This window comes from Zootoca vivipara, chromosome Z (genome assembly GCF_963506605.1).
Source record: "Zootoca vivipara chromosome Z, rZooViv1.1, whole genome shotgun sequence".
NCBI lineage: Eukaryota > Metazoa > Chordata > Lepidosauria > Squamata > Lacertidae > Zootoca > Zootoca vivipara.
In genome coordinates, this window is record NC_083294.1 from 24,899,953 (window position 1) to 24,925,150 (window position 25,198).

At 40.4% G+C, this 25,198-nt stretch overlaps 1 protein-coding gene across 1 annotated transcript in view; it reads left to right on the top strand.

The window, feature by feature from the left end:
- The window catches only part of SMARCA1 (SWI/SNF related, matrix associated, actin dependent regulator of chromatin, subfamily a, member 1), a 53,419-nt gene that overhangs the window by 21,614 nt on the left and 6,607 nt on the right, over window positions 1-25,198 (top strand). The window contains exons 10-22 of the mRNA XM_060270546.1: window positions 116-225; window positions 1,838-2,064; window positions 3,951-4,072; window positions 4,596-4,748; window positions 7,645-7,777; window positions 10,653-10,801; window positions 11,027-11,146; window positions 12,491-12,601; window positions 12,745-12,858; window positions 15,241-15,363; window positions 17,651-17,783; window positions 19,732-19,850; window positions 20,238-20,450. Coding sequence (XP_060126529.1) covers window positions 116-225; window positions 1,838-2,064; window positions 3,951-4,072; window positions 4,596-4,748; window positions 7,645-7,777; window positions 10,653-10,801; window positions 11,027-11,146; window positions 12,491-12,601; window positions 12,745-12,858; window positions 15,241-15,363; window positions 17,651-17,783; window positions 19,732-19,850; window positions 20,238-20,450 — 1,827 coding nt within the window. The remainder of the gene's footprint in view (window positions 1-115; window positions 226-1,837; window positions 2,065-3,950; window positions 4,073-4,595; window positions 4,749-7,644; window positions 7,778-10,652; window positions 10,802-11,026; window positions 11,147-12,490; window positions 12,602-12,744; window positions 12,859-15,240; window positions 15,364-17,650; window positions 17,784-19,731; window positions 19,851-20,237; window positions 20,451-25,198) is intronic.

Below are 25,198 nucleotides of genomic sequence, written 5' to 3' on the forward strand. Positions count from 1 at the left end.
GGAAAAGGCACCATAAGAGCAGTATAAGAAGTCTAGGACACTGGCAAAACAAATACTGTACTTGAAACGCTGACTTGTAGCAATATGTAAAATGTGTTGATGTGTTGATTTTTAGGTTTTGAAGCCATTTTTGTTACGGCGTATAAAAGCTGAGGTGGAGAAGAGCTTGCCTCCTAAAAAAGAAGTAAAAATTTATCTAGGACTCAGCAAAATGCAGAGGGAATGGTAAGATTCTTTTTTAAAATTTAATTTAAAATCAGTCTATTATACTGGCCTAACATAGGAACTATAACATATTTACAGTATAGACCCGCTTCAAACCTACGTATGATTTAAGATACACATTCATTAAATTGCCTTAGGCAAGCTACCACATCTCTGTCCCAACCCCGCACCTTAGTCTGTAATAGAGAAATAACAGTACTGACCTACCTTACAGTACTACTGAGACAATGTATGTGAAGCACTTTGCGCATTTGAAATGTACTATATAAAGTACAGGTGTCTGTGTAGATAAAAAATAAAACCAATTCCCTATATTCTATCTGTGTTTTATACTGTGAGCTGTCACCTCAGAGAAACAGAAGACAGAAGCTTGGTTTCAGGATGAGATGAAGCAAGGCCATTCTACATGGTGTGAACCTTAGGTATAAAAACATTTTTTCCTCAGTTCCAACATGGAGCTAAGGAAATTTGTATACAGAGAAAGAGTGGAATGGTGTCAGAGATGCAGTCCCTCCCTGGAAGCCAGGAATTGGCTAGCGGGTGAGTGATGAAGGAGGCAGCGTATCTCTTGGCTACCACTTTAGTATCCAGATTCAGTAGCTTTGGGGCAGAATGTTGTGTTTGAGCTAAGCTGGACATGGGTATTTGTGTTTCACTATGGTCGTGTAGCAGGGCTTCCTGCCCAAGCTTGGCCCATGGTAGCACTTCAGGATAAACTCAGCTGGGGGCTTCAGAATGTGCAGAAACTTGTCCGAATTCTTTCCTATCTTTCTCTTAGTCTGTGCTTGGAGTGGCCTCCCTGTCCCCAACCACTGTCAAATCTGATGGGTGTGCAGCTAGTGCTAATGAATCTTTGTTTGGAATCATATTTTGCTGAAAAATAAAATAATCTTAGAGACGCAAGCCACATTTAAATAAATGCCAGTTGCCACTGTGTAAATGTGTAAAGCATTGGGATTTAGATGCCTTTATATTTGTATGCTTTCATACGTCCAAGGACAAAGAGTTGTTTTACTGGTTTCCTACTGGTTTCCCCGAGTAAAAGCAGTCAAAATCTGTGCCAACTACCTGGTGGATATCACTGATCCCACCTTCTGGAGAGCTTTCACTATGGCCCGATTTCAAACATTGCCAACTGCATACCTGACTGGTAGATTTACAGAAATCCCAGCAGAACACTGTTTATGCCCTTGCTTCATGAAAATTAAAGAGGATCTTATATATTACCTCCTCTATTGTCCCATTTACTCGGGCTTTAGAGATGCGATGCTGCAAATTATACCCAACTCTATAATCAATCCTGAAGATAGAGTAAAATTTTTGTTAGTTGATGCTAACCCACGAATTACCCATGTGGTAGCGGTCTTTGTGATGAAGGCCATGAAAGCCAGGGAAAGATTTATGGATGATAAAGTAAAGACCCCTTCATCGTTTGTTTAACTCATTGCTTGTTTTCCTTCTCTTCCTGTTTTGTGGGATGAAGGTTTTGTTGGGATAGTATGCAATGAATTTTAACATTTTAATTATTGTTGTGTTGATATTTGTGTACAGGCATGGTCCTCACAATAAACAGTTTTTGTTTTTGTTTTTAAATTGTCCAATAACCTTTTAGGTATACCAAGATCCTAATGAAAGATATTGATATCTTAAATTCAGCCGGAAAAATGGATAAGATGCGGCTGTTGAACATTCTGATGCAGCTGCGGAAGTGCTGTAATCACCCATACCTCTTTGATGGTGCCGAGCCTGGCCCACCCTATACCACTGATACTCATCTTGTGACCAACAGTGGCAAAATGGTTGCTCTGGATAAATTACTATCAAAACTCAAAGAGCAGGGTAAGAAGGGCTCGTTATAAGTCACTGTTCATTTAGAAATGTATCTAGTAATTGTGGCATGACCAAGAAAAAAGAACCCCGGGTGAAACTATGAGGGAAAGCAATTTTAAGGTTCTCTGGTGGATCCCACTGAATGAGAAGGGGCAAATGGGATGTATTTCTGGATGCAGCCTAGATGGAGGAAAACCTGGGGTCAACTGGGGAAGAGTGCAGATTTAGTTCCCACTGCAGGTGGGTCTATGAATCTATCCCTTTTAATTCATCCATCTATTCATATGGCAAAGAATACAGTGCCTAAAAATGGGGACCTTAAAGTAATGTACTGGGAACAAACCCTGCCACCCCTCTTGTAGAAGATCTGGCCTTTAGCAGGGCAGCCCAAGGTGATGTGTATTATGTCTGTGTTCTGCAGGGGCACACATTGCACCGACCCAGGGTTCCATGCCTTAGCCAAATAGATGTGTACAAAGTGGTATTTTAAATGGATGAAAAGTAGTGGGGTGCAATTATCAGGATCCAAAATTGAGAAGGTCAGTTGTTACTGCTGTAGACCTTTGGGGTGGAATTCTCGAGACTAGGGAGATGCCAATGAAGCAGAAGACATTAGGTTGGAATGGGGGAAGCAAGTTTTTAGTATGGGGAAGGGGCTTAGGAACTGAGAGAAAGTTATAGAGGGGGAGGAGCAGTACCAGAAGTTATAGAAGAAAGGATAGAGTAAAATGGAGAGGCAGTGTATGGGACAGAGAACACACTTTTATTTAATACTAGCTGGCCCTGCACGCGTTGCTGTGCGTTAGTCTGTGAAATGGAGGGTAAAAGCCCCCCTTCAGATCCCCCTGAGCCTCAGAGTCCCCCTGAGTCGAGGCGAGACACTGTGGAGAGGGCAGGTTTCATCTCTGTGTCCCCCCCCCGTTCTGACCCATTATGTATCCCTGCCCTCTATTGCCCCCCCACCTCCACTTGGCCTAGTCTGGAAAGCGCCCTAGTCTGCAAAGCCAAGGGGAGATATTGTGGAGAGGGCAGGTTTCATCCCTGTGTCTCCCCCCACCCTGTTCTGACCCATTACTTATCCCTGCCCTCTATTCACCCCCCCCACACCTCCACTTGGTGGTTTCAGTTGCTTGGTTGATGATGATGTAGAGCTGAGGCCTAGTCTGTAAAATGGAGCCTTGACCTCCCCCCATGACCGGTGTATCTCGTGACGTTTTGAAGGATGGTATTTATTTTTGTCTTGTGGATTTGGGGGGGGGGGTAGTGTTGCTAAATGGTAAAGTAAAAACCCCTTGCCGTACAGGGGCCTACATAAATCAAAGGCCGTGTTGCGGTCTGTGCCAACCCCCCCCCCCAGGCAGGCCCCGACCTCCACTTGGCAATGTTGGTTTTTTGGTGGGGTGTTTTTTTGGGGGGGGGGTAGTGGTGCTAAATGGTAAAGTAAAAACCCCTTGCCGTGCCCCCAAGTGCGTTGCTGTTGGTCGTCCCCCCCGGGCCTGTCAGGGGCCTACATAAAACAAAGGCCTAGATCATGGCCGCCTTGGTGGTTTCAGTTGCTTGGTTGATGATGATGTCATTTGCTTTGTGGGTGTGGCTTAGATTTCACAGGAAGGGAGGGGGTGTACTGTGGGAGGAATTCCACTTGAGGGCGCTGTTTGACTTGGTGGAAATCCAGGTTTGTACCTGCCCAGGTATGCGATTTGAGGGATTTTTGTCCCCAACAACGCACGGGGAGTGGCCTGGATCGTTGTGTCAAAATTTCAGGACGATCGGTCAAGCGGTTACGGAGAAAAGTGGAACCTGGATTTTCATGATTTTTACATTTTTATATATATAGATAAGCGTAAGTTCAGCAGTGTGATTAATTGTATTCTTATAACTTATTCGTCTCTCAGGTTCCAGAGTTCTCATTTTTAGCCAAATGACCCGTCTGCTGGATATACTGGAAGATTATTGTATGTGGCGGGGCTATGAGTATTGTCGATTAGATGGGCAAACACCGCATGAAGAGAGAGAGGTGAGAAGGATTTATGTAGCTCATTGGATTTTCATTCCGTTCTATCCTGGAGGCAGGTTGGAGCCTTGACAGTAGCTGTCCAGTGGCTCTTATATGGTGGCTAGTCATTTCTCTGTTGGCATTTAAGCTTCCCTGAGTGCTATCTTGCTAAATAAGGATTTCTTTTATGGCATGCCTTATAAACAGGGATTGATCTAGGGTTATTAAATGGTCCTTTGAGTTTCTTTCATATCATTCAGTCTTCTAATTTGTGTTTAAACAGTCAAGTGAAAGATGCATTTACACAGTACCTGTGAGGAATAAGCATCCAGAAGGTTATCTGTGATTCATTGGTTCAGGGGGCCTTGTTGTGGTACTATAGTGAAGTTGAAGGAAATTATTTTGATTCATGGCGATCTTACTTTGTCCATATTTAGCCCAACAGCTTTTCCAGGGGAAATAAGCAACTTTTGCAATTTTAATACCCTGTAAACAGGTTATTTTCATGAAATCCCTGCAATTTTAAATTGTTTTCCCTTTATAGGAAGCAATAGACACCTTTAATGCTCCCAACAGCAGAAAGTTTATTTTTATGCTGAGTACAAGAGCTGGAGGCCTGGGGATTAATTTAGCAACAGCTGATGTTGTTATCCTCTATGACTCTGACTGGAATCCACAAGTCGATCTACAAGCAATGGTGAGTACTCTTGGTATGTCTCAAGCAAAGCTAGAGTTCCTACTGTAGTGACAACAGGATAGTTAGAACTGATAGGCTGTGTCTGTGGAGCTGAGAGGCAGGCTTGGAGCAATCTTTCAGAGAGCCAAGAGCCTAGGAAGCTGGCTTTGGCTTGCTTCACGTGTAATAACGAACAGGTGTGGGTGAACATAAGAGGAAGGGGGAGCACCTGCGCCTCTCTTTCATAATACTAAACCATGGTTGGTGTTAGAATCATAAAATCATAGAGTTGAAAGGGAACCTGAGGATCATCTAGTCCAACCCCCTGCAATGCAGGAATATGCAGGTGTCCCTTAGGAGATTGAACCTGCGACCTTGGTGTCATCAGCATCAAGCTATAGGTGTGAATAGGACCTGCAGCTGTGAGCCCATAACAACTGCCGGGATCCAGGGAAGAAAAAAAATGTCCAATTTATTCCCTGTTAAGAAGGGGAGTAGCTGTCTATTCAGTTGTGGTAGATTTGGCAGTGGGCTGGGGAATTTATCCCAAGGAGCTATGCAAGAGTTAAAGGATGGAGATGGAGTCTTAATATGAGTGGACTGGAAGGCACTGGGTTAGGGAGGGATGTGGAAGTGGTGACTTTGAATATGCCTGTAAACAGGATCAATGACTCCCCATTGCTTTTGTGGCAGTTAACCATTCCAACCAAATAATTTCCAATGTCTTGTGATAGATTTGGGGGGATCTTTTCCTACTGGTGGATCCCCTGTAGGATTCACCAGAAAGGAATCCTGACAGGCTTCTCTTAGTTGGGTTGAACCTCCCAACATACCCTAGACCAGTGTTTCCCAACCTTGTGCCCCCAGATGTTTTCGGACTACAATTCCCATCATTCCTGACCACTGGTCTTGCTAGCTAGGGATGATGGGAGTTGTAGTCCAAAAACAGCTGGAGGCACAAGGTTGGGAAACACTGCCCTAGACTGTCCAGCTGCTTTGGAGGTTTCTAACTTCTACAGATAAGGACCCTCCCTTCATGGCGTTTCCATGTGGTGCTCTGGTTCGCCAGAAGTGGCTTTGTCATGCTGGCCACATGACCTGGAAGCTATACGCCGGCTCCCTCGGCCAATAATGCGAGATGAGCGCGCAACCCCAGAGTCGGTCACGACTGGACCTAATGGTCCCTTTACCTTTACCTAACTCCTACAGATAAGGACCCTCCCTTCAGTCCATCTCTAGAGAAAAATAAATGGGCACTTTACTTTCACTTTTCCAAAGGGCAGAGGACACCAATTCTTTACAGAGCCTTGTGAACTCTTCTTAGAATAAAAAGGTAGTTACCGTGTAATGTAGAACACAGGGACAATTTTAGTGAGAAATTCAGTAGAAATCCCTTTGAAGTCAACTGTCAGTGTATGGAAAGGGTAAAGGTAGAAAAAGTAGGGGAAGGGAAACACATTTAAAATCAAATCAAATCAAAATCAGTCTAGCTCAGGCATCCCCAAACTGTGGCCCTCCAGATGTTTTGGCCTACAACTCCCATGATCCCTAGCTAAGAGGACCAGTGGTCAGGGATGATGGGAATTGTAGTCCAAAACACCTGGAGGGCCAAAGTTTGAGGATGCCAGGTCTAGCTTAGTTTGCTGTGTTTTACTTGCTGGAGTAGAGTCTTGGTTTTCAGAGCTTGTGCAAAATTACTTGCAGGAAAGATTCTGAGAGTGTAAGAGCATCTTTGGTCACCTGCTTGGATGTTTCCAAGGTGACTAAAAACTGGATGATTCTTCACATATTTATGGGAGTGAGATTGGTAAAAGCTGACCCTTTACTGGAAGCAGATTATCGTTTTGCCCAGTGGTAAGGGAGACACTGTAGAGACTAAGTCCATGTCCTTAATGATTCTAGACTTCAGTTGCAAAAAAATTAATTAGACTAGTTGACTAGTGTGAAAAAGGGATTAGCTGTCTATTCACCAGGATAGCTGTTTATGCAGGAGTTTAAGGGCGAAGGGGTCAAATGTCACATGCATAAAGTGATGCTACTAGTCTGCATCTTAATATAGGCGTCTGTCAAATGCTCATAGACAGAACATAGGAACACATAGAAGTGCCAGTGCAATGCAGCACATTGTCACACTGATGCATTTGGGCATAGCCACATTGCACAGACCCAAAAGAGAACAGTTAACGGAATATGTCTGACAATGCACAATGCAACAGTTGCTAGGCCTTTGTTGACTAGGAAATCCATTTTTAAAAAATAGAAAAATGGATATCTATATTCACTTTTCTACTTTTTTAAGCACTCAGGCTGTTGTATTTCCTCTAAAATCATAACAAAGTAACAAAAAGAAAAAAATATTGAAACAGAAGCACATAGAAGTCAATCATTTGGGAGAACTAAAACACTATTAACAATCTGAGATAGTGGTGGGGAACATGTTGGCCATCAGATGTTGTTGGACTCCCAGCACCCATCAGCCTCTGCCAGGATATGGGACTATGGGTGTTGCAGCCCAGTAAATATCTTTTGGAAGGCTACCTGTTTCCCATGCTTCAGCTAAGCTGAAGGCCTGCTGAAAAAGCAAAAGTTTAAAGTGGTCTCTCATGCTGTTAAAGAAAAAAATAAGTAGATCTTGCAAATAACTTGCTCCAGTTCATGTCTTGGTGCAGCTGCTGCCCTTAAAATGAATTGAGAAAAAGAGAAAACAGAATAACAAGCTGCTTATGTTAATACTTGCCAGCTTTGAGGGACTTCTAAAAATAGGGTAAACAATTAAAATAAACAACAATGAAAAATATTTTCATTTGTGCTAATCTTAATAATTATAGGGCAGTGTGTGGGTTTTTTCTTCTGTCAGAATTTTGATTACAGATGTGCCAGGATGCTTTTATTTAAATTTGCTATTTTTGTGATTTAGGATCGAGCACATCGTATTGGTCAAAAGAAGCGAGTTCGAGTATTCCGACTTATCACAGACAACACTGTTGAAGAGAGAATTGTAGAGAGAGCTGAGATAAAACTGAGGCTAGACTCAATAGTTATACAGCAAGGTACTGCATAATGTTTAACTGTTAGTGGCTAAATATTCGCTCACCTGGGGCTCCAGGTGGGCGGCATTTGCCGCATGGCATGGCCATGGCTGGTCCGGGGAGCCCGTCACCTTCCTGCGTGGCTGGGGGAGGGGATGGTCACCTGGTGCCACCCCCTCCGGCTGCAATTGACCTCCAGGTAGGGGTGGTCAGTGCCTGCAAGGCCCATAAAGGGGAAGAGCATGGGGGCTGAGCCCAACCTGCCCCTGGCACATTTAAGGGAGCGGCCAGGTGCAGGCCACCCTCTTTGTAGATCGACACAGGATTTCCCCACACACTCAGACTGTTAAGGGATTGTCCGTTGGGGAAAATGGGCAAGTTGACATATGGAGCTTGCTATGGTTTATGCGGTTGCCATATTTGGGGATAGGGAGGAATTTTCTCCTACAAACGAATTGGCCAGCTTGCAGGCTTTTGCCTATCTCATAGCATCCGTCGTAACTTTGGTGGATAAGGCATTGGGTGAGTTCTCTGTTTCATGGGAACCCTGTTAGAGGGGTCCAGGAGGGTTCATAGAATCATAGAGTTGGAAGGGACCACAAGGGCCATCCAGTCCAACCCCCTGCCAAGCAGGAAACTCCACCACACTCCTTGGTAGCAAATTCCACTGCAGGGTTGACTGTCTGGGAGTTCACAGGGAGACCAGTGGGCCAATACAACTCTCCCAATTGCGGCCTCTGCAGTGTCATGGCATCCAATCCATGTCAGGGGCGACTTAACAGCACAAGGGCGACCCCACTGAGTTCCTATCAGGTAGCAGGCAGGCTGCCTGTTGCTGGATACATGCCCATTGCCATAGCCAAACCTACTCCTTTCCTGTAATCAATAAAGTTGTGGCATAATTCAACCCAATACCAGTCTCCTGTGTCCATTTTGGAGGCCCTCCTTGCACCGGCCGTGGTCATCATGTGCCTGAGGCGGCAAATGTTTGTCATGAAAAGGAATAGATAGTTAGATAGATATTCTAGTAGAGTGTTTTGCAGTGCACCTAGAAAACCCAGCTTTTAATTTTTTTTGCTGGGCAAGCCGCTATCTGATCACCTCTGCTTCGTGTCATAAAAAAGAGTCACAATCCCCGTTGTCATCCCACACACAATTATTTTGGAGAGATGAGTGAGTTGTTATACAAACAAAAAGCAATTATTTAAGATAAAACTAGGCTCTTTTGTAGCAAGGATATTTCAGCATAGATAATTATTGACCACTCTTTACTCATTCACGCAGAAGAGCCTCAAAACCAACAAGCCTTTTATGGTTAGGATATGTAAAGTATTACTCTAAATATTGACTTAATGTTAGCAAAGATTAATTTTGTAAAGCAGATTACAACTTAGTTTTCAGCTGGTGAAAGCTCGATTGAAGTAGTTGAAACTTTGTGACTATGAAACATTATGTAGGTCAGGCATCCCATTATCAAGTTTTTTTAAAAAAGAAATAAAATATATAAATGCTGGGTGGGCAACATAAAACTCATAAGCCATACATAAGTTCAAGGGATTTTTCTGCAGTCTGCAACATCTTTGTTAGAATGTCAGCTTTTGTATGCTCTAGGCACTTAAGGATTCCAGGGGGATGTTCTAAAAATACTGTGTGAAATAATTGGGATTGGAAACAAAGAATGCTTGTAAAAGAAGACTATTTTCTTTGCTCAACATCTCTTCTGATTTTGAAGTCCTAAAGATTTTCAAAGCCTGTCTCATATATTTCACATATGAACCAGAATATTGCAAAATAAATGCTTCTGTCCACCAATGTTGGTTGAATGGCCACTGTGGTCATAAAAATATCTAACTTATGTTAATGTAATGCAGCTGAAACATGCTGAATGCTCAGCATCCTTCTATCTTACATTTCTGATGTGCCCCTCAATGCCAAACAAGTAGGCTATGCCTTCCAAATATGTTATGTTCCTTAGCAGTGACAGCAAGGCAGAGGTGGCAAACCTTCAGCCCATGGACCAGTCTTGGCTCGCCACAGAGTTGAGTTTGGCTCATGAAGCCATCTTCCCTAGACTGCACCACTCCCATCAGCTGATGTCACTGGGGACATCAGATAGTGGGTGGGAGGAAAGGATTTAATCCTGCATTGGCTGCATGCCTATTCCTATCTGACGAACAAGGATTAAAGTAACAGGTAGGTAGCCGTGTTGGTCTGAGTCTAAGCTAAATAAAAAAATTCCTTCAGTAGCACCTTAAAGACCAACTAAGTTTTTATTTTGGTATGAGCTTTCGTGTGCATGCACACATCTTCAGATCCAGCTTGTGCTTCAAAAGTCAGTGGATGAGCAGTGACAGCAGTGAGGTGGGCGAGCACCTACCCTGCTGCCGCTGCCCATTCACTTGCTTAAAGAAGAAGCGCCTGAAACGGAACACTTCTGTTTCAAGAGGCTGAAATGGGAGTGTAGGGTCTGTCTTAAAGCCTTTGCAAATCTCCACGTTTCCCTTTTAAACCTCAGATTGGCCAGGCTTGTAGGGGACAAAAGAGATTTTATCAGGTGAGCATCCTCACCCACAGGTCAAATCAGGCTGATCCTGATAAGTTTCTGACCCATGGAGCCAAAAAGGTTCCCCATCTCCGCAGTAAGAAAAAATGCTCAAGAGTTACTTTGATGAATCTATAAAATTGCATTAGTTTAATGTGATGCTTATTATAGCTCATTACCTGCACCAGTAGAAATTATTTTTAAAACTTATGCATTTTTGGGTTGGAAATCATGTATTAGGATTCATTCTTACCCCTCTGCCTTACTACAGGTTCTAACTGGAGTCCCTTTATAACTGGTATGAAAAAGCTGAGAAGTTTTGCATTAAAACTGTGACTTTGTTTCCTGTATCAGGGAGACTTATCGATCAGCAGTCTAATAAACTGGCAAAAGATGAAATGCTACAGATGATCCGACATGGAGCAACACATGTATTTGCTTCCAAGGACAGCGAACTGACTGATGAAGATATTACCACTATTTTAGAAAGAGGTGAAAAAAAGGTGAGAGGATTTGGATGGTGCTGTATGTTACCATTACTTTCATTGTTGCCCATCTTCTGTCTCTATAATAATCATCTGCTCTGAATTAAGAAAAAAGAATCAAGTATGTCTGAGTTAACATTTCAAGTAAACTTGTCAAATCAGTTTTTATGTTGAAACATCAGTTTTATGAAAAATGGCTTTTCTAAAGTTTAACTTCATTTTATTTTTGGTGGCCTGCTTTAGACAGCCGAAATGAATGAACGTTTGCAAAAAATGGGTGAGAGCTCTCTCCGAAACTTCACTATGGACACAGAAGTGAGTTTGTACAATTTTGAAGGTGAAGATTATAGAGGAAAACAAAAGGTACCTTTCTGCTGTACTGATAAGTATAAATGTGTTTGCATTGTATGTTAAGTGAATAAAGTTCCACTTCAAAGAGGTTAACAACAAACACTCCTAATATTCAGAGCAGGTTATGTAGGGAAGCTGTAGGATTTCAATGTACTTTCCCCCCTTTTTGGTTCACTTTACCTATAGCACTTTGTAGGGGCATTAACCAGGCTTAGAGTATATCTATCAAAAAGAAAGAGTCCTGAGAAGACATCTTTCTTTTGATGCCTGGAATTTGAACATTCAGAGGAAACAAATGAAGCTTGCTGTAACAAGACATAATTCTATGTTTCACATTAGAAAACTCCCTCAGTATTTGAGGGAGTCCATAATAATGTAAAGTGTATTCAGCATGAACATTGTAGAACTGTTGCACGTGCAGGGGAAAAAATACTGTAAGACATAAGTTAAAAGGCTGTGTAGACAGATTGAGAGGCCTCTGTTCAGAAATTACTAGAATGGGATTCTGTCGATAATGTGAGGGAATAATACAGTAACTGTGAAGAAAAGAAATGAATGAAAGCAATCTATCACTGTATGAAATGGGACAATAAAGCTATAAGAGCAGGAATTTATTTCATGGTAGACATCTAACATTCTTTTAAGAGCCTACAAATAAGTGCAGACCTTGGATTGGAAGATTCCGTTAAAGCAAAGAACAACTGATAGTTTTCTTAAGTGAAGTGAAAGAAACTTGCTGAAAAGTGAACTCTGTTCTAGAGTTCAAGTTCTGTTCTAGTTCATGCAACAGGGCAACATAAGTCCTACCAGCTTCATTTAATGAGGCAAGGTTTATGAGCCAGGTTTCAAGTTCATGTGTTTGGAATGTTCTGTTGTTCTCTCTGCTTGTGTGTGAGAGAGGTTTTTTAATATAAAAATTCACTAATAGTGCAGATTAGGATGTGGCAATGAAGTTTGGTATTTGCGCTGATGGCATACTGGTAATAATAATTCATGTTTGAATGTTAGCCAGTCTACTATCTGCTTACAAGAGGAACATGAAAACATACAAAACTAATTTCTTCTGCTTATTCAAAAACTGATCAAGTTTCAAAGAGGAGTCGGAAATTAAAAAATAAAACCTGAAAGAAATGATTTTCTAAATTAACCCCTCTTGAACTAAGTGATTTGCTATTTTAACCATTCATAGCAATGCAGGTAGTTTAATATCTATTGAAACATGCACTAGTCTTCTGCATTCTAGTCTTGTCTTAAAACAAGCACCTCTGTCAACAATACCAATTGAGCAATTAAATATGTGCTACTTAGAATTATCTTTCAGTATTTTTTAAAGTTTTGAGCTTATTTGTTTTCTAGCTGAGCATGATGGAATGGATAGAGCCTCCAAAACGAGAACGCAAAGCCAACTATGCTGTGGATGCCTATTTCAGAGAAGCACTTCGAGTTAGTGAACCAAAAATCCCAAAGGTGAGAGTACAGTTTGGTAGTTCATACTAGTTACACCTACCTCCCAACCTCAGTCTTTAATAACCTTTTAAATATAAAAACATGTTGCAACATGTCTGAAGACAAACATGTAGCATTAATGGTATATATGTTTAATTTCAAAGGCTCCACGACCTCCGAAACAGCCAAATATTCAAGATTTCCAGTTCTTTCCCCCACGGTTGTTTGAACTCCTTGAAAAAGAGATTCTTTATTATCGCAAGACCATAGGCTACAAGGTAAGGATCTGTTTCCCTTCCCTTCCCTAATATGAGGCAGGAATATGGATTTCCATATATCCACATTTTGAAAATGATTAGATGACATGCTCGTCTGTAAATGGGGGACATTATAAATTACGTTGTGTGCTCAAGGGTGAAGTGGAGTGAGAGCAAACACAATCAAAAGTGATTTTAACAAGGAAAAGGAGGAGCAGTCTCCTCCCTATGTAAGCTTCTGATCTCAGTTTTGGCTTCCTGCAGCTGCTTGACTTTAAAATTAAACAAAAACATTAGAAAGCTTGATCCTAACCCACAAAGGCATAGGGACAGCAGACATTCTGGTGCCCTGAACTTGCCTCAGCAGGAGTGCTGCCAATAAGGCTGTGTGAATATTTTGTGGTGACAGTGATGTCCCCCAGCTACCTTCACTACACCCTTCTGGGATTACTGCTGTTGGGCTCCAAGTGCTATTTTGTCAGGTTGGGCCTCCACAGTAGTGGTTCTACTGTCTGCCACCTTTGGTCTTGCTTGACAGCTCTGCCCCTACAACTTATATGCATTGTTTCCAAATAAGCCTTCCAAATTTGTCCTTTTACCGGTAAATGTTTGCATTTTTGGCACATTGTCAAAAAAAAATTCAACCATAGAATAGATAGATTGTATGAATAATAATATTGTGCTTGGAAAAGAGCAATATGTTGGTATGGTCTTTCATCTTCAAAGAATAAAATCAGAGCTATTTAATTCTATGTTTCTAAACTTTGCTTTTGTGACTGACATGCTTAAATGGAAATATTCAGTAGCTAATTTATATAGTCACAGGCAAAATTACTTCCATGCCCTCTAAAAATGGTTTTACAATGGTAACAATTTGCCTCTAACATGCTCTATATTAAGCCAAGATTATATATGTGCTGAAATCAGTGAAATATCATTTTGTAAATCAATGTCATGGGCTTGTCTCAGTACATCACAGCTCAAATGCATGTGGCAGGATAGGTCCTTGATATGCTTCTTGCTATAGTGTGGAGTAGGGAGTAGGGAGTGTTTTAGTGTTTCCATTGCCATGCATGAGTTATTTCCTGGCAATGCTTGGCTTGACAGTGGCAGTTCTTTCTCCCCCACCCCCCTGCCCATGCCAGGCCATTCCCACAAGGTGGGGGGACTTAATGAGATGGTTTGCCCATGGAGACTTAAGGAATCCAAAAGGTGACTGAATGCTCTGGGGTATTTTCCAGTTGACATGGCTGGTGCTCTTGTCAAGGCTCTTTTTCAGTTTGGAATGGTGAGGAGACACAGTCCTATATGCCCTTTTTTTGTGACAAGGAACCTGTACTACTCCCCCTGCCCCTGTTTTCAGGAGAGTTACAGGCGAGGAAGCAGAACAGGTAACAGCCGGGGTGCGAGTGCCACAAATCTCACAGAGAATACCACTGAGCACATGATTGCTGCCATCGCTGCCACATGGTAGGCACAAAGTAGGCTTATTTTTCCACCATCTTCACATGCTCAGGTAGCTGCCCAGGAGAGCTTTTCCAAGTGGTTAATGAACTGTTGAGATATGCCCCAAAGGTTATGGGCAATGGAGCATCAGAATCTTGCTGTGACAAATTTTCTATGCACTCCAATGGTAAAGTTGTTCACTTTCACTCTGAACTTGATATCACTGTTGATACAGTTTCAGCTGAGGTGTCCAGAGCACTGACAGGTCCAGTTGCATGAGATCAGTTTCAGTGATAGTGATCATAAATGATGCCAGGTGTGGAAAAGGTGGGTGCTTGCCGAAAAGGCCTTGGGGTTCTAATAATCACTGTAGTTGGGGAAAAGTTAGAAATATTAAAAGAAATAAAGAGCACTAAAAACACATTTAAACATTATTTTGATATCAGATAATTGCAACTTGTGTTCATTCCATTTTACCCTAACTGTAGGAATTAATGTCTGCTTCACTGTTTAATCGCTGGAGTAATACACACACATTTCCTCCCCCCCTTCTCTTTCTTGTTTGTCGTATCCGGGAACACTGGAAGCCTTAAAGAAAATCCTCTTGAGGTGCAGTGGTTACTTGCTAGTCGCAGTTATCATTACATTTCCATGGACAAGAGCCTGCAAGCTATAAAAGGACACATGTAGATGGATGAGTTATGATATGCTACATTCACCTTGCCTGAAGAACTTTCTGAGGACTGTAAACACAAGTAAAAATATGTTTCTCCACCAGCGGCCACATGCTAGGGAAATATTTCCTTCTCTAACAAATACTCAGTAGATGAGAAGCGCATCAATCCCACCCGACTAGTGTTTCTCAAAAAGGCAGTAAAGGGAGATGGATAGGACTATATACAGAACCTTTAATATCATTGCTCTTTTACTATACATTCATTCCACCACTGATTTCAGGTCCCCAGGAACCCTGACCTCCCAAATGCAGCTCAGGTACAGAAAGAGGAACAGCGGAAGATTGATGAGTCAGCTCCTCTTACTTCTGAAGAAACTGAAGAGAAAGAAAAACTTCTTACCCAGGTAAATGGCTTTTAAATTTCTTTTCTTTAACAAAAGAAGAACCTTTAAACAAAGAACAACATTTATAAGCTTGTGTGCTTACTGTGTGACATGCTAGATTGGGATGAAAAAAGGTTGATAACAGCCATGTGCAGTAAATGCAAGCAGTGATAACTGTAGTTTTCCTATGAAAAACTGCAGATACCGCCATCTGAGCTTACAAATTCTCTCATATGGTAGTTATATTAATTTGAAGGGATTTAATTACAGTGCCTCTGTTTTGGAGTGTGTGTGTGTGTAGAAACTGACAAAGTTGGTTAGGCTCTTCTATTTTTAAAATGGCAGCTGCTAAGCTGTCGCTGGTTTGTGAGGTGATTTCTCTCCACAAAAAGGTGCAGGTGGACGAGAGTTCAGAGAAGAGAGCAGCTGAAATCGGCAATAGTCAAGTTGAATCACAAATCCTTCAACAGTTCCTTTGGAAAGATCACATTGTTTCTCTTGGAGTGAATGGTTTTCTTCTTGCAATGATTACGTTATTAATTTTCCTTTGAATAGCACAGTTGTGTACAGTACAGTGGATAGGTTCTGGCACTCTCAAATCAGGCATTCTTTATCTGTCCACTTCAGCTTTAAAAACTTAGATTTACTTTATGCATTTAACTTGTCTTGTTGACACTTACATAATTATTTTTGAGTTACTCTGAAGATCATTTTTAGCTCACTTGACTTTTTAAATATTATAAGGAAGGAAGTGGAGGGTTTGCTCACATTCTCTGATACTTTTCTGCATGTAAGTAGTCACATTCTTGAGTGGTGTTCTTAAATGGTTATTTTAGTAATTGTCCTTTGAAAATTTAAATTGCCTTGTGTTGATTGAAGTGAATCTCTTGAAAGTACAATAATATCAGCCATATCGCTCTTAGCTTCTGTGTAGGCAGTTTAAAAATCTTTAATGCTAGTATTGCTCTCTGGAAGTAGAGCTTTACCAAAGTACCTGGAGTTTTTCATATTTCTCTGTAATACCTTTGATCAAGTCAAAACCATATGAGTCTATCTACTCCTTCACTGTTTGAAAGCATTCCTCCTCTTTTTGTCACGTATGAAGGATAGAGTATAAAAAGAAGAGCTGCTGGGTTTCTGTTAATATTTGAAATACAGATATGCATTTCACTTCTTATTCACCCAAAAGCAATTAGAATTAAACCAGCAAAACCAAATGTAGATATGGAGCCTCTCATTGCCATTGGTTTTCTTTTCAAGCATTCCTTCTTGTTAAATTGTGGTGGATACAAACGTTCCTTTCCTTTGATGAAAATAGATTTTATTTGATGGAAGAACTGCTTTTGTTGACATAAGAAGTTTTCCCCCCCACCAGGGGAAGGCTGTCTGTTGGAGCAAAGGAAGCTTTGGATCCAATCTGTTGTATAGAACAGTTTGCTCTCTCGTATGCACAATGTCAGAAACAATTTACAGTTGGTTTGTTACAACCATGTGAATTATGTGTCATGTCTGCAGTTAGTCCGACATTCGTTATCTATGGAATCTAGGAGTAAAAATGATAAAGATGAAATTTGGAAGCTTTACTTCTCCATGAATATATTTTTTACTAGAAACTCCATGAAGTTCTTTTTAAAAAGTTGCCATTATTCTTGTAACTTATAAATCAGCTTCTAGTGGCTTAAGAACCTGAGGAATTTTAAAGTTTTGACTTAATATACAATGTTAGCTTTGGGGTATTTTGTTTTGTTTTGCAATTGCTACAAGAAGTTCTTGCAAATGTATTGATAGAGGAGGTGTAGGGAAATAGGTGTTTTGGCTCTATTTTCTTCCTATCCAGGTGTTCATTTCATTCACCATTTGCTTTGTAAGTATTCAAAACAGAATGTTATTGCATTTAGTTCCAGGATGCCCAGGAGATTGCCAGTGACATCTGGACAAGTGCCCTCATACTCTTGCAATTTTATTTGTTACTTGTGCTTGCTCAAGTGTGATATAAGTGAAAATCCATTAAGATTTGAATTGAACTTTGTTTCTTCGAAGAAATGCCATTTACAAGCGTGAATAAAAAGCTTCTCTCCCTGATGCATGGGGAGCTGTGTGCAAAAATAACTCGTTCAACTTTTTATGACTGAGTAATAAACCCTGGATAATAGATGTTTATGGAAATCCTGCAAGATCATTAACCCCTGTAATTATTATGTGACATTGTACCGAAGCATTAACGAGCAAATCCAACTGTATCCTTCTAAGATGCAAGATCTAGCAAAACATTTCCTCCTTCACCTAATGGCAACTTCTTGCTTAACAGGGTTTTACAAACTGGAACAAAAGAGACTTCAACCAGTTTATTAAAGCTAATGAAAAGTACGGACGAGATGATATAGATAATATTGCCCGTGAAGTGGAAGGAAAGTCACCTGAAGAAGTTATTGAATATTCAGGTTTGTCAAATATACCTTGGATAATTAAAAAATATTTCCGAAATGGTTAAATTTGTTGGGTTACTTTTGTAGTTCTACAGGGGTTGGTAATTTTGAAGAATGTGTAGTGTAGAAAGAATGCATGGTCCCGCATGGAGAGATTTAAAATCTGCAGAGGGATTATGCTGAGAATGCTACTCTGTAACCCTTTAGCCATTACTATTCTGCACTGTTTTTTAGATCGTGACATGCTTCATTTGCCACCGCTGTGGATGGCAAAACAGGGGCGGAGCGGCTGGATTTATTCTTCCCTTCTCTTGACAGCAATATAATGCTGATAATGATTTTGTTGAGTGATAGGAATTTGGAAGAACCCAAAATGCAGTTCTAATGTATGCAGACATAATTGTGTTTTGCAGCCTCAGCCGTACCTTTTCAGGGGTGAGGTGTGTTTTTAAATAGTTTCAGCCATTTATTGGAAAACACTAGAAATTGCTCCTGCCTCCCTACAAACACGCACATAAAACCACATGCTGACTGACTGCCTGTTGCACTGAGGTATAGCACTGGAAAAAAAGAAAGGAAGCAAACTGCTCCAAGGTCACCCAGTGAGTGTCATGGCTGAGTAGGAATTTGAACCTGTATCTGTACATCTGCCAACCTAGCAGTTCGAAAGCACGTCAAAGTGCAAGTAGATAAATAGGTACCGCTACAGCGGGAAGGGTAAACGGCGTTTCCGTGTGCTGCTCTGATTCGCCAGAATCGGCTTTGTCATGCTGGCCACATGACCTGGAAGCTGTACGCCGGCTCCCTCGGCCAATAACGTGAGATGAGCACCGCAACCCCAGATTGGACCTAATGGTCAGGGGTCCCTTTACCTTTACCTGTACATCTTTGTCTGCTTCGGACTAGATGACCCTTTGGTTCCCTTCTAGCTCTACAATTCTCTTATTTTATGACATGATAGCCATCCTGTGCCAGAGCTTATAGTATATTTGCATGCTCATGTTTAATGAAAAGTTGTAATCGGAGGCTTTGATTGAGAGTGAGGTGGGGACTCCTAAGGCGCAGTTTGCTTCTGTCTGTTTTCTGCTCAATTCCCCCCCCCCTCCCCGGTTATTTCCTGTGAAACAACTCAGTTAGCTCTATATGTAGCATTGGTTGTTTTCAGTGGGCCTTTTCTGGAGCAAGCATCTGGAGTTCCTTCTTGTAGGAGATTCAGATTATGCATTTGCTTTCTGTTGCAAATTTCTTAAGGGTCTTAGAGCCTTTGTGGAACAAGACTTTCTGTATGAAGTCCAACTTACTACATTGTAAGATTTAAATCCCCCCCCAAATATAGATATGATAATATACCTTGTTTAAACTGTGTTAGGCAATATTGGGAAAAAGCTTTAATTATATAAAAGTAGTTAATAATGTGGCAAATGAAGATGATTGAATTCATGGAACTGGCTGAGCTGACCGGGAGACTACGTGATCAGGGAGAAGAGTCGGTGGAAGAAAATTGGAAGAAATTTAAAGTTTATATAAAAAAGAATTGTAATATTGGAAGCGTATGATTTAGATTTGGAAGTACATAGAGGTTGTAGAGGACAAATATGTTAAGTATTTTAGGATTTAGGTATAAGTGTTAATTAAGAATAAGTGAAATGAATGTTAAGAAGATATAAGATGATTGGAATTATGATATATAAATTACTAAAGATGATTTACAAGGAAACAGTAAGGGGGAACACGAGGAAGTCACAAATGTTAAGATATAAGAATCAAAATATGAATATCTTTTTTCTGTTTCTTTATTGTATTTTTGTGTTTAATTTTTTGTGTTTTATTTTCTTTTTTGTGTATTTTCATATTCTGTATTTTTATTCTTATAAAATGAATAAATATTATTTGAAAAAGTAGTTATTAATGTTATTTTAATACAAAGCATTTAAGGTGTTTTTTTAATGCTTGAAATTTTCAGCTGTTTTTTGGGAACGTTGCAATGAACTACAGGACATTGAGAGGATCATGGCTCAGATTGAACGAGGGGAGGCCAGAATACAGAGGCGAATTAGCATCAAAAAAGCCCTGGATGTCAAAGTAATTTTTCCACAAATTTTTATTTCTTCTGATTAATTTTCCCCCTAAGAAACCAGCATATGGTTATGTTCCCCACTGATAAAGTTTTTCTAATTTTTCAGTACAAAGCTTACACTAATTCAGTGGTGAACAAAGTTATTATTTTCTATGATAAGTAGTTTAACTTTATTAAGCCATATGGATTGAAATTCCCAGTATAAACACATTAGGATTGTTATACCAGCTGTAACAATTTTAGTCTTACAACTGGCTGAATAAAGTCTTGATTAGGGGCTGATTTAATGGCTGCTGATTTTAGTATAATCCCACTGCAGCTAAAATAGCATAAATGGCCATTGAATAATATTCATATGCACATTGCTAGTAAAAAATCTCTTTTCCCTTTAGATTGCAAGATACAAAGCACCTTTTCATCAGTTGCGTATACAGTATGGAACAAACAAAGGCAAAAACTACACAGAAGAAGAAGATAGATTCTTGATATGCATGTTGCATAAAATGGGATTTGATAAAGAAAATGTGTATGAAGAACTGAGACAGTGTGTACGCAATGCACCCCAATTTAGATTTGACTGGTTTATCAAATCTAGGACAGCAATGGTAGGTAGATAGTGTTGATTTACATGAGCTTAGTTTTTGCATGGGTTTTTCCCCCCAAAGGGGGAACTGATTTATGTTTTGAATTTGTTAACTTTTATCACAAAGCAATGTAGAGATATTAAATCAATCATTATGTCATGGGGAACCTGAGCCCTTCCAGATGTTGATGGACTCAATTCCAACCAGACCCCCACAGCATGACCTAATGATCATGACTGATGGGAGGTGTGGTCCAACAACATCTGGAGGATACCAAACTCTGCATCCCTGGTCTATATGTATATTATACCACTCTACAAGAGCACCAGAATGAGTAGGGCAAATATGTATGAGAACTAGTGACCCTAGTCTTAGAGTTCTTGCATGTCCCTAGCCTAAGAGCCCTGTCCAGTCAAGATGCTGGCAAGTACTGCGACACCCAAAGTCTTATGGGGTGTGTGTGGCTACACAAATGGACAAGTAGGTGCACTACAGATTCAGCAGCAGTGGTAATGTGAAGACAATATAAAACCAAGCCCACATGAACAGGAAGTACCACTTGGCTGCTTTCTCTTCTGGCACTACCATATCTGGAGAAGCTGCCATCTGGAAGTTTGTCCTGATCCCAATATTAGTCACAGATACAGTGTCTAGTTTAAAGACCGATTTTGGTGGTACAATTGTACATTCACTCTCTAACAGTAAGTAAACAAAATTACTCTCATTTTCCAGGATCAGCTGGTGCATAGAATGATTCTTCCCAGAAAAACTGACAAACCATAAAATAGGAAGATAGACCTTAAAGCCAATAGTTTATAGCAAAACATGAAGTTGGGATGGTAGGAGGGTATGCTCTAAAAAGTTAGTTAATAGACGTGCTAATTTAAAATTGGTGTCTGATGCAGTTCTGTGGTTTGCTATTATAATTTGAGTACTTCCCAAAAGCATGCAGTTCTGCGCAACTAACATCTGTTATGTGTGGTTGATCCTGTAATGTTTTTGTTTTTTGAAGGGAGACTGTATGGTAGAGTTGTTTCAAGGATGACATACTTTTCACAGTAGCAATTTAGCAACTGTTCTCGTGGTAATTAATTAAAGCCTTGAGGGAAAGATATGCCACTTCATTAAGAGCAGAATTTCTTTTTTTTGCACCCAAGAGTCATTTCATTTAGCCTAAGCTGAGTTTTTTGTCCACTTTTGTTATTGCATGGACGATTTCTCTAATGTTCAGGAATATCTTTTAAATTATTATTATTATTACTAAAAAAAAATCTATACTGCCCTCATCCAAGGATCTCAAGATGATTTACAATATATAAAATTACAAAAATATAGAACATAGTAATAAACAACCCTCCCCCCACAGTTTAAAAGGCCAATGTTTTGGTGGTTTAAAGTTGGAGAAGCAGTGTGAAAATTGATGGTTTCAATGCTGTTTAATTGGCTAAAGTCTTCCAGGAAGGGTTACTTTGAGAATGCTTAGGATCAAATATGTCCAAAGGGTTAGTAGTGCCTGAGCACCTATGACTGGCAGGCAGTATACCTTTTAGCATGTTCTGCGGACAAGTAGTTCCTATGCATGGTACATACCACTTCAGTTGGAGTTGTCAGTCCTGCCTGTCACTATTCTTCCACTTGAAATTCCAAGCCTGATCATGATGGGATGCAATTCTCATGGTCACAGCTCAAATCTTGTAGAATGTAAAAAGAACAACAACAACATCATCAACATGCAGAAAGGGCAACCAGAATGGTTAAGAGGCTGGAACATCTTCCCTATGAGTTGCAACTTTTGGGTTTTGCAGAAAGATCACGAGGAGGTTATGGAAGAGGTATACAAAATTATGCAGAATGTGGATAAAGAAATGCCGTCCCCCCCAAAAAATTGGGATCATTGATGAAACTGATTGGCTGGAGATTCAGGACAGGGAGATAGAATCACATGCTGCGTAGTTAAAGCATGGATTTCACTGCCACATGATGTGAAGCTGACCACTAGCTTAGATGGTAAAAGGGCAGTAAATAAATTAATGGAAGCTGTGATCATCAGTGGCTACTAGTCATAATGACTAATTTCTGGGGAACAGCAGCAGGAGAGGACTGTTAGTTTGCTTGTGGACATCCAATTAGCTGCTGGGAATACTGGATGCTCGACTTGCGTGACCATTTGCCTGATGCAAAAGGACTTTAAAAATATATATTTTATTTTTAACCTGATTTACAGACTGCATTTCAGGGCATGGTTTTTCAGCCATGTGTTCTGGTCTCTGATAACGTTGGGTTTGTAGGTTTTTTCAAAATGTTGTCTTATCTCTTACTTGTCAGAAATGTCTGGCTTAAAGTTCATACCTTCTTTATCCAATCAAAATACGGTATGTTTTTGTTTTCTTATAACATTTATATCCCAATTTCCCTCCAGTGAGCTCAAGACAGCATATATTTCCTACTTTTTATTTCCACAGGCACCCTGTCAGGTAGGTTAGGCTGATTTTATACGTGATTGGCCTAAGGCCATCTAGTAATCTTCATGGCTGTGTAGGGAATGTAACCAGAGGTCCTGCCCTGTCCCCGTCCTAGTCTGTCACACCTCACTAACCCATGATATCATATCACAATGGAGGTTCTTCCTAGAATTTTCTTTTTGTAAAGGATTGCTAGGTAGAAAATTTAGAATCTTTTTACAATTACCGGTATTTGAAAATGCTTATACTTAAAAACCAAGACTTCTATGTATTTTACTTAGAAATTCATCTTTACTTTCTGATGGCCACTAGATGTCTCCCTGGTTCTGCCTAAATACATTGATTTTCTTCCATGTTCCCCCTCTTATGTATTTATTTGAAAAAAATTCTTCAGGAAACTTCTCTTCAGAAGCCAATATAAATTCTTCTTTGTTTCTTATTTTCATGCAAGCATATGGCTTACACAGTATGAGCCCATAAATTGCTTGATAGTTTCTATAAAATTCTAGTTTTTCTGCACCAGACTTTGTACTTCACATTTAGATGTTCTGCTGTCGTAACTGCCCTTCTTTGTGACTGATTGAGAGGGGAATTGTAAGCGCACCACTGAATCGCATATCTGTTCTCTTCAAGGCATGGCATATGACAGTTCTCTGTATACTTCCTTTTCCATTGGTGCAGAATCATTGGGCTGTGATTTCTCCTTTGAAGATTCAGTGTTCTTTTGTCTTTCTGTTTCATTGGTGGTTTAGTTTAGAGAGAGACAATGTGGTGGTACTCCAACTCCCATCAGCTCCAGCCAGCATGGCCAGTGGTCAGGGATGATGGGGTTTGTAGTTCAACAACATCAGAAGGGAACCAGGTTGGCTACCCTGGCTTTTGTCCATGGCAGTGGAGAACAGAACTTCCTCCTTTGAGGTTTACTTTATACTTCTGCATTTTCTGGAAGTTCAAATTTTTAATAAGTTAAATGATAATGTTTTTTTAAGCCTTGTGCCTGTTATGATGCCTCCTCTTCTTACTCCATTGACTATGGAGTGCTGAGCAGGAGGGAATATGGTTTTCATAGGTTTAATTCACACAAGGAGGACCAAAAGAAGTAGTGCTGTATTTACTTTTTAACAGTTAGGAAATGTGAAAATTCCTGAATTGAGAGTGCCTTCGGAAACGGAGACTGTGGTTGGCACTGGAATGAAATATCTGTCCTTAAGCCCTGCACTTCAGCACATTTGGGAGTTGGTGTCCTATTCAGTGCTCCTCATAAATTCTTTTCCTGAGGCAGAGCGTTAGGCTTTCTGGAAGCACCAGCAGATATTATTGATGATTTTGTTACATAAATTGCTGTGGTGGTATCAGTGACATTGGTAATCTTCAGTAAATCACGAATTCTCCCTGGCCATACATAATGTATCCATTGTCGCAAACAGTGTATATGTTGGTATACCAGTAAGGAAGAGAAAGAGCACCTGAAAACCACAACATTTTAAAGAAATTGTGTTGTCTGTGTTTACTCTCACATTCCAGCCTACACAGAATAAAATGATTTCATGCATGTCTCTGATGCAAGTTCAGAATGCTTCCATCATGCATGCACCCCCCCCAAAAAAATCTAGTGCATGTTTCAGTCACACAGTCAGCTTAAAACTTAAGTATTCTAGAAAGTCTTATCACCTCTCTGCTTTTGATAACTTTGAATGCAACAGTTCTGACAATATGATGTTAAGCACATGGGAAGATAAAACAGCTCTAAGCTATTGGGGAGACCAAATTTCTTCTTACTCTGGTTTTTCTGAGGAAGAACAAAGGTGCTCCTGCTTGTACTTCCCATGTCGTCTTATGTCAAAATCAAACACACAGGTACAGATTTGTGGGAGGCAAAAAGAAACAGCTGTAACTGATTTTTGTATCAATACTCTTGGTGTTCAGCGGGAGAAAAGTCTAAAGGCAGTAAGTGCAGATAAGTTGCCTAGTCTCTCCTTTCCCCTTCATCCCTTTGTTGTTTTGAGGTGGTTGTGTTTTTGGTCAATCTTGCTCTTTCACTTCTGATCCTTATGTAAGTCAAAAGCAAATGATTACTATTTGTAATCTCTGTATCTTCACAGCTGTCCTGTGAGAAAAGCTAAGCCAAGATTCAGCAGCTTTTGCCAAAGTCTTTCCCACTGACAGGAGTTTCATAACCCTTTCTCTGCTGACCACTTTTCTGCTCTGCACCACCACCCCCGCTGCTTTCCCTACATATCTGACACACACCCTTGGTGCAAATTAGTGTTGTGGCTTTATTGAGAGAGAGAAAAGAAAGATTCTGTG